Source organism: Peromyscus eremicus, chromosome 17 (assembly GCF_949786415.1).
Source record: "Peromyscus eremicus chromosome 17, PerEre_H2_v1, whole genome shotgun sequence".
Lineage (NCBI taxonomy): Eukaryota > Metazoa > Chordata > Mammalia > Rodentia > Cricetidae > Peromyscus > Peromyscus eremicus.
Genome location: NC_081433.1, coordinates 54,833,284 through 54,844,064, shown reverse-complemented (window position 1 = coordinate 54,844,064; position 10,781 = coordinate 54,833,284). Strand labels below are relative to the sequence as shown.

General features: G+C 37.7%; 1 protein-coding gene across 1 annotated transcript; it reads left to right on the top strand.

Moving 5' to 3' along the window:
• The first annotated feature begins 3,831 nt into the window (after positions 1-3,831).
• Positions 3,832-10,108, top strand: LOC131894144 (uncharacterized). The gene is made up of 2 exons (XM_059244331.1): positions 3,832-4,550; positions 8,870-10,108. The coding sequence occupies exons 1-2, from the start codon at positions 3,911-3,913 to the stop codon at positions 8,938-8,940; spliced, it is 711 nt and encodes a 236-aa protein (XP_059100314.1). The 5' UTR covers positions 3,832-3,910; the 3' UTR covers positions 8,941-10,108.
• Positions 10,109-10,781: the final 673 nt, after the last annotated feature.

Sequence of the window (10,781 nt, the reverse complement as noted above, 5' to 3'; positions counted from 1 at the left end):
TGCGGATTTAAAATTTGAAAAATTGATAACTGATTCCTTGAATCAGTCTAAACGAATTAGTGACTGGGAGTGGTACCGTAGGAAAAAATTAATTAAATTTTTGTACGGCTTGGTATACCACTTACAATGAATAGATTAATTAAGAAATTTAAGAAGACTAACATCTCCCCGGTGACAGGTAGAGAATATCAAGATGAGGTTGAAGAACAGTGGGGGAAAGTAGCCTCCAAGGTTAAATTAAGGCCGGCATGAAATCAGTAAACGTGACTAACACATTAACAAATCCGGATGTGGTAGAACAAGAATTAGAGGGATGTAGCAAGGCACAAACTACCGCACTGCTTATGAAAACGGTGCAGGATATTGATAAGGACAGATTAATGGGCAAAAGGCTAGCCTTAAACATAGTGAGGAAGGAACAGGAGCGTAGCGCTACTCCTGGATGGAACGGACATAACACCGTACCATCATTTCCTGTCTCTACCCAAAGTAAGAGAACTCCTATTAGAAGTACTATATCAGCTCTGAAACCCTTCAGCACTGGAGGAGGTAGTAATCATCCCAAATTTGAAATGGGAACGAAGTTTGAGGAAATCAGGCCATATACTCCTCAGGAGATCTCAGAATTACGGAAAGATTATGCCCAAAATGGACAGAAAGATGCAGAATATATGTGCCGACTGTGGGAAAAGGGAGCTGACACAGTCATGTTAACTGATCTAGAAATGAGAAAGATCAGAAACATAGTAGAGAACCCCTCAGTATCGGAAGCTCTAGAGCATGTAATTGAGACATCAAAAGGCGATACACATCCACTATTAGATTGGATTACTGCAGCTTGGAGATTTGCATTTCCAACACTAGACCTCACTCAATTTGAATCAGCAGCACAGTGGACAACATACGCACAAGCCATAAAACAATGTAGAAAATTAGGTATATTATATTTCATATACAACCAGGTACCCACACCTCAAGCCGCACCTTTTACACCACAATTTAAAAAGATCATTATTAAAGGAGCTCCAGCACACCTTAAAATGAGCCTAGCTGGGCCCCTGCAAGCATGTCAAACCATCTCAGATGCCATGGAATTCTTTAAATCTTACAGGGAAATGGACATAGACAAGGTAGTATCATTTAATGTTAATAAAAAACAGGACAAGAAGAAAGTTACACCACGGTTTTCAAACATAAGACCATTTGGAAAACCTAATCAAATGCCCATAAGACAGAATGCAAACAAACCATGGAATCCGTTTAGAAGGCTGACAGGAAGGAAAAATATCCCATGGAGAGAGACACAGAGCAACCCATGGAGACAGACATACCAACCAAAACTTTTTTTAGGCAATCGAAATTTCAAACCAAATTTCAGACCAAAATTTTTCAATCAGAACAACCACAGGCCCCCAAGAACAGGACCCCCCAGACGCTACATACCAAGACGGACCTGATCAACCCGGCTGGTAGACCATTCGTAGCTATACCTATAATAACTAACAAAGGGCCGAGAATAGTAAAATGGCTAATAGATACAGGTTCTGAAATTAGTATAATAACGGAATTTACAGAACATTTTAAAACTGACAAAAGGGTTATAATACAGGGAATAGCAGCAGAAACAGAAGTACCAGTAATAAAATTAAGACTCAAATTATATAATAAGGAATATGAGATTGAAGCAGCTAGCTTCAGTGCACCCTGTAATATCCTAGGCATTGAAGAAATAAGAAAATTATTCCCAGACTTTCTAAATAATAAGAGAATAGCTAAGGTCAGATGTAATCTAGCAGAAGTAAAAATACAACCTATTAAATTACCACACACACCCCCGACCTTCACGGCACAATACCCTATCAAAGGAGGTATTAAGGAAATAACAGAGACTATACAAACTTTGCTAAAAGAAGGCATTATAGAGAAATCTCAATCATTTAATTATAACAGCCCGGTATGGCCGGTGTTGAAACCTAATGGCAAATGGAGATTTACAGTTGACTTCAGGAGAGTAAATGAAAAAACACCCAAACTTCCAGGACAACTTCCTGATGTGGAAGACATCTTTCTTAGAATTAAAAATTCAGCTCCAAAGGCAATGGCAACTATAGACTTAAGTGATATGTTCTTTGGAATCCCATTACACCCAACATCTAGGGAACTTACTACATTTACATGGCAAGGACAGCAATATCAATTCTTGAGACTCCCTCAAGGGTATTTGAACAGTCCTATTATTGCACACAACACCTTAACAACTACATTAAAGAACTTCGAACCAGAATCAGAATGTAACATATATACCTATGTAGATGATATAATGATAGTAGGACAAGCCACTGAAAAAGTAAAAAGTACATTAGAGAAACTAATTCAACATATAAGAAATGAAGGATGGACTATAAACCTAGAAAAAGTAAATAAAGCAGGAACAGAAGTAAAATTCTTAGGGGTACATTGGACTACAGAAGGACCAACAATACCCGAAACAGTAATAGATAAATTAAAACAAATTAAGCGACCCCAGAATAAAACTGAGGTACAACATCTAATTGGCCTATTTGCATATTGGAGGCAACATATCCCATACCTACAGATCATACTACAGCCTTTATATAAAATAACAAAGAAAGCACAGGATTTTGAATGGGACCAAAACTGTGAAAATGCCATTAAACTGGTACTGGAATATATAAACCAGTACAGCCACCTATATTATATACAGCCCGGTGACCACGTATTTGTGGACATCTTGTATATGCAGGGCTATGGTAATTGGAATATATTTTCAAGAAATAAAGACAAGGAAACACCAATAGGCTTCTACTGCAAGAAATTCCCATGGTCAGAGAACAAATATTCGCTGTTCGAAAGAACCATATGGACAGCCTACGAGGCATTCAGGACAATCCACTCACTGCTCAAAGAGAACCATGTGACTCTCCGGTCACATATACCCATTTTGGACTGGGTAAAGGCACCAGGAGAGGCATGGGCTGGACTACCCATGGAAGGAAAGGTACTTCAATGGAAATGGTACCTTCAGGAGTTCCTTCGATCAACACCTCTGTCAGCAAAGGGGTCGGTACCAGCGGTATCGGAGTCGATACTTCAGTCCGACAGGCCCATGACTCCAGAGGGATACATTTTCCCAACCTCAACCCCTCCCCAGAAACAGGTACCAATGGGCCATTGGGGGACTAGAGAGTACGATCCCTCCCTGGTTAATGCCTGGTTCACTGATGGATCAGCAACTACGGTGAACAACAAAGTGAGATGGAAAGTAGCCGCCTATAGACCTGGGGATGGAATGGTCATTACAGACCAGGGCACTGATAAATCAGCCCAACATGCAGAAGTTATAGCCGCACTATTGGCGATAAGACAAACTATAAAGGACAATTATAAACAAATTTATTTATACACCGATTCATGGTGTGTGGCAAATGGCATAGCAGTATGGTGAGGTAAATGGAGAAATAATGGATGGAAAATTAATGGTAAAGACATATGGTCAAAGGCAGCATGGCAGGAATTGGATGCAGCAAGCAGACTAATCAAAATCATAGTATACCATGTAGATGCACATACCAAGAAACAGGATGAGACAAGTAAAAACAATGAAGTAGTAGACAAACTAGCTTCAGCATTAAGTATAAAATTAAAAGGTGCATGGAAGGCAAACATTGATCCAGAAACAGGAAAAGGTAAAATACAGAGAGAATGGATACAGGTAAGACCATCAACTAAGGACATACCTATAAGTACAGAAGAGATACTGAAAATCCATGAGCAGTTAGGACATATAGGTACACATGCATTAAAAAGTTGGTTCGATAAAAGAAATCTTAAGATAACATGGCAGACAATAAGGAAAGCAATCAATAGTTGCAACAATTGCCCAAAGGCTATGACAAGATTAACACACAATTACCAAGGGATAATAGGACACCGAATGGATTTTAATAGAATCCTACAAATAGACTTCATAGGACCATTAAACAGCTTCAAGGGAAAATATTGCTGTACCCTAGTAGACATAACGACAGGTCTCGGGATGGCCCGAGAAAGCACACACCCAGATCAAAACACGACGATACTTACAGTCTGGGGATGGTGTGCAGCATATGGAACACCAGATATAATACAATCAGACCAAGGAACTCATTTCACAGGAGCCAAAACACAAAGAATGGCTAGAAACTTAAACATTCAATGGGACTTCCATAGAGCCTATACAACGACAGCAGCCGGAGCAATAGAAAGATGGAACGGAATGATTAAAAAACAGCTAGAGATGCATAAGGGAATGCCACTGTCATTAGCAATAAAAATAGCAACTTATGAATTGAATACCAGACCCAGAATAAATAGGAAGTCACCAATAGAAGAAGCTATACAAAAACAACATACAATAGATTATCCTACAGTTATAGATAGAGAAGTAATAAGGAATCCTAATTGCCTTTACAGGAACCGGAAGAATAACAAATTATCCCCAGCAGAAATAATAGCACCAGGAACAGGAAACAACGTGTGGATAACTCAAGGTAAAAAGGACTTGAAATTAGCCAGGCTGGAGGATATAGCATAAATGTGTGTCAGGGAGGTGATATTCATAAGGGCAACCCTCCTGACGATTTGGCTAATAGCTATTGCAGTATACATAGTACTGCCAATCTTAGAATTTGTTTTTCCCTTCTGTAACATCATTTACCAAAGAAGCTACTCATACAACATAGTTAACAATACCAATCCTGGATACGCTTCTGCAGCATCCAGAGCAGCCAACTTCACGGTATGCTGGATACACTATCTGCACAGGAGGTAATAAGAATAGCAAAGGTGATGTACACACTAAAGGCAAGCAAGCTATACGCTATTGGGGCCTCTGTGTGCTCATTTTTCTGCCTCAGGTTAGCAGATGTGATGGCAATAACAGCATACCAATGCCAGCCCTATTGGACAGTACACCCACAACAAACAGACCCACCACCACGCCACATGTTATACAAGTGGGCACTAGGAAACAGAATACCATTGCTACTCCAACAATTTATGATCTAGAAGGCAAATTACCACTATATTGGTCAGCAGAGAGAAGATTTACACATTATATAGGAAAAACACATAGTTTTTGGCAAAAATATGCAGCATGTTTAACATATGCCTGGTATAAGGGTTGTGATCAATATAGAATGGCACTTAGCATATACCATCCAAACAAAGAATATATGTTAGAATCAGGGGATGATGTTAACACCAACATACATGAGCAGAACCCATTAAAATGCCATTACAATGAATTATGGACCAACATTACCAATCACGCAGCCATATACAACATGTATTGGACAAAGAATTTACATATCAGAACAAACACATTAAGGGTAAACTCACACTATAGGACCAATACAATGGGAATAGAGACAGAACCAGAATTTGACTGTGAACTAGGCATGAATAGCTCCTTTGTGAGACAATATTTCGCACCAGTAATAGCACAACAAATGGAGGAGATAGGTATGCTGTATAGTAAAATATCAGAAAGGTGGGAAGAACAAGTATATAATTACAATGATGATTATTATGATGGTGATTACCCTACTAGTACATATTCAACGACACCTAAAGTAACTACAACACCTATAAACCCATGCAACCCTATGAATTGGACAGTATGCAATGATGGTGAAATGGTAAAACCATGGCCAGTAGTATCTGGAATAATACCATTACCCAAACCCTGGGGAAATAGATGTCCCAATAACTTATGGAGATACATTAAAAAAACATAAGCTAGATGTACCAGGACAAAATAATACTAACTGGTTATGCATAGCAGACTATCCCAATTTACCATTCTATGGTAACTTCTCTGTATTATATAGCACAGATAACCCATCAGTAAAAGGAAAGGAATGGAAATGGGATGACAGGACAAAAATACTGCAATTAGGAGTAGAACATTGGAGATTCCCAATCATACTTACAGATATTATACAACAACCTTGGGCTTCAATGAGACACACAATGAAACCTAAATATGATTGCAACACAGACACCACAACACACATCTGCATACTTACAGTAAATTCCACATTACACAGGGAAAAACACTCTTTTGCATATGCATGTATAAACATGTCCGAAGCAAATACAAACATTAGACAAAACAACAATACGAAAACCATAGTGGACCTACATGTAGGACCTTTATTTACTGGAAGAACATCAAGGTCAGTACAAGATCTAATAGCAATCACAGATACAATAGGCCAGGAAATACCATGGCTAGGAATTTTTGCAGACAGTACTGCAAATATAACAGCTACTAAACAGGTCCAGGCAATAATGAGATTTAATGACGACCAACAGTCATATCCAACATATTTTACGCAAGCAAGCAATTTGGGACTTTTTAACCTAACCTTAGCAAAATCACTAACACGAGGTGCCACAAGTCTGAGAAACAAATTATCATGCTTTACCGAAACAAATAATACAGTGGTATGGACTAACTGTACCACAAATAAAGCAACCACAATAATAAATTTGAATATATATGGTAAAATTACCATAATAAACAAACATATGTCATTAGCAAAATTTGACAGCACACCAATATTAACCATAGGTATGATACATGAACCAAAACATAAAATACATAACATGCTAGGTGGCAGTAAGATATCAATTTGCTGGTTTCACGAATCTAAAGACTTACTGGACATGCCCATACCCTGGGAAGTCAGTGCCAATGTTACTACAGATGAAGTAACAGCAAAAAATATTTTCATATTTAATAGGGCAATTGAACAAAGGGCATACAATTTCACAGGTATAAGGGAGGTAGAATATATCCCACCATATGTACAAATGGCAAAGGCTATGAGAATCAATAAGGTTATGGATCCAGATGACCTAATGGTACATTATAAAAATGGGATAACTAGATCAGGGAGTTTTTGGCAAACTTTGGATTATGAAATGGATAGAGTAATTGAATTACAGCACCATAATCTCCCATATTATTTCTACATGTTAATGCCAAATCCACAATATAAAGAATGGAATAAGGCTGAATGGGTAGCACACAAACCTAGAGGATCGATGAAATCACATACACAATATTGGGATAAAATATATTATCTCCCGATATCAAGAAATAAGGATTTTCTCAGCGAACATTCCAACACACCATTAATTATATTTAGAGGAAATATGACCAGACCAAATAAAGAAAATATTGGATTATATACAGCTCATTTTCCAAAAGGATACCTAATACCACCAGAAGGAACCCCAACAGTAGTCAAGGCACCAGCTATTATACCAGACCTAAAAAGTCCAGCTAAATTAGTTTTATACCCTAGGATTAGAAAAATTGAAATTACAATAGACTTGACAGCACTGAAACCACCTATAGAATATTGTAGTGATGTGAATTTTAGATTCGATTTAGACTACTCATCACCGACAAGAGTAGGAAGAAAACCACTACAAGCAATGGCAGTAGCAGCCTTTATGGCAGGAGCAATTTTAGGTGGAATAATGGGTGGAGGAGTATCAGCAGCAATGATAGAACCAATAAAGGCAGAAATATACCACATACAAGAAGTAAATAAGAAAACAGCAGAAGCTTTAGCAGCTATATCAAATTCTATAGATGGCATGCATACACTAATACAAACTATGCAAGGCGAGATAAAAATGTCACAAGACCTTTATAAGGAGCAATTCTCCTATCAAGCAAAACTTATTAATACTAACCATAACATGATGATGTGTCAAATGTATCGAACTCAAGTCAGTAATATGAATAATGAATTAAATAGTTTATTTAGCACAGGGTTAGGGAGAAGAACAAGAGAATATCAAAGTATACTAAACCCTGAATATGAAAGCTCATGTACAGATGGATTATGCAATATACATTTAGTACAGATCTTCTTACAAAATTCATTTTCAGCATATCATTCCAAGGCCATACCACAGCTATATACTGAAAGAACAGGAGTATCAGAATGGAACCACCAATACTTAGTACCCATAGAGCATTACTTATGGACCAATATGAATGGCACACCAGTGTACATACCATTAGAAGACTCCATATCATTAGGAGCAAATACATACGTTTATCCACATCTACCAGAAAGCACGCTTGAAACTAGTCAATTAGCAGTAACTACTATCACACAGTCACTAGAAGATACAGGAGATTACACTTTCTTGATATGTGCTAAATATTTACCTACTTTAGTTAGCTGCATAAATCTTAATGAAACCACAATGAATGATGATATCACAACATTCAATATTACAGAATCAGGATGCTATATGGTACACAACTGTAGCATCCTACAAATGAATTTCACTAATTATGATGGTAAAAAATAACCAAACAAAGAGTGACCACATTAACACTAGAAGAAAAACATTATTTTGATGGCTCACACTTATTTAATGACCCAACAGAATTAGAACATCACCAAACATTTGTAAAACAAGCAATGGAGTTACAACACATTGCAGATTTCAATCAGAAACAACTAGAATCCATACATAACAAAATTAAAGAACAAGATGCAGCCATACATACATCACAAGCACAAACGCACAATCTAGTGAATTTGTTAAGAACAAATACATACATACACAAGGACTGGGCGAAACAGATGCAGAAATGCAGCTTTTGGGATTATTTAGGCAGATTAGTCAGATTAGATCTAATATGTACACCAATTTACACATGGTGGCACTGGATAAAGTTAGCAACCTTTTGGTTTTTAGTAATTTTAGGGATAAGTATTGCTTTATGTTTGTCTGAAAAAATCAAATGCTTGATAATAACTCCATGCTTAAGATGTCTTACAGGAATCAAGTAACAGGAAACCCACTTTGGAATCCGTCAGGCAGACGCTTCGATTTACTTAGTAAAAATGGAATGAGTAATTTACTATATACCACATACCAAAAATATATGGAACCATTGTCTGATATTTTCTATAGAATAGGTATATTATCTATGGCAGGAACGATACAGGGATGCAAATACTGCACCCATAAATATGCAATGTTCTACCTATCAGAACCAGGTGAGGTAGACAACCTCCCAATGCTCTTGATGCACTTGACGTTCCACTTGACAATAGAAAGAGGTATACATGATATGAGATTAATTGGAGATGGATACATGAGATATTATGGAACCATGCAATCTAGTATATATAGGGTGAATGGAATGTATAAAATACACAGAAATAACATGGATGCAGCCCTACATATAAGCGCCGCTTTAGCTGCAGCATATGTGGGCCGCGGTAATCACAGACTATATGAAACATATAGAACATGGCTAAAACATAATCCTGATGAAGCAATAATAAGCATTGATAAAGATTTCCTGAATGACCCACAGTGGGAAACAGGGGAACCAATGTATTTACAAAGCATATGTACTAGAATATTGTGTAGAGATTTTGTTATAGATGTGTTAAAAGAATTTGCAGCTTATAGCACTTGGTTGAAGTTATATAATGCATATATAGAGAAAAAACATAAAAATAAACCACCCAGAATGAGAAGGATAAGAATGCTAGGATTAACAAATTAGGATAATATATTGTAAATTCCCAGGCTGCGACCTCATGTGATGCCTTTTATGTTGAAGACATTTCAGGCATCAGGGGATGGAATGTAAGGAACACATGTAAGGCCTAGGGTGAACAACCCTGGTCAGGAGTGATAAGCAATAGAATGATGTAAGTAAACCACAATGGAGTAGTGATAAGCTATAGGCTATGTGTGGAAGTAGGGATAAGACTAGAAACCTAGCCAGGAAAGAATATAAAAGATGAAGCCTCAGACCCGACCAACAGAGCTCGTCAGGCCCTCGCGCGAGACGACTCTCCTCTGCCAGAGACGTGAGATCCTGTGCCCAGTGCAGACGTGGCTGACCTGAGGAAGGCTGACCCAAGATCCAGAGGAACAGACGTGGCGAGTCCGGACCTGTATACCTGGAGAGGTACTCCTGCTTCCATTTGGAAGACAGGATGAATAATGCTTGTAATCTTACTGTGTGAATAAATGAGTGTTATACCAAGTCTGAATCAAGAGTGATTATTCCTCCCCCGTAACTGGGGTATGTGCTCGCTACACTTGACCTTTGGAGAAGTCCTTGACTTTACAAGTAGTAGCTTTTGTGATAGTAACTGAATTCCATTATGTTTTCCTGTGGCTTGCAGCAGTAAATGCTGACAACATATTCCTGAAATGATGAGAATCTCTGAGAAGAAGCTAAAAATCACTGTTGTTTTCCAGAAAACCTCTCCAAATATGGCTATCTTCATCTGTATACTTTTCATGTACACTTACAGTTTTTGAGTATTTTAATTTACTTTCTATTTTTCTTTTATCTAAAATGATTTTTTTCATACACTATATCCTGATTATGATTTCCCCTCCACCAACTCTTCCTAGACTATCCCTACCTCCCTTCCCATCTGACTCTGCACACATTCTGCCTCCTCTTAGAGAACAAACATGCTTCTAAAAACTAATAATAAAGTAAATACTAAAACAAGCTAATTGGAATAGGACACACACACACACACACACACACACACACACACACACACACACAAGCAAACTGAAGAAAAAGAACCAAACTAAAACACAAGAAACACGTATAGGTGTAGACATACACACACATTTTACACACAGGAATCCCATAAAAGCACAAAACTGGAAGCCATAGTATATGCACAAAGGACTTC

Excerpts from the sequence above, each read along its gene's own strand:
- LOC131894144 (XM_059244331.1), top strand. The coding sequence starts at position 3,911 with ATGACAAGATTAACACACAATTACCAAGGGATAATAGGACACCGAATG. Across the intron at positions 4,551-8,869 it reads CAACGTGTGGATAACTCAAG|ATGTCTTACAGGAATCAAGT; the intron begins GTAAAAAGGACT and ends TCCATGCTTAAG.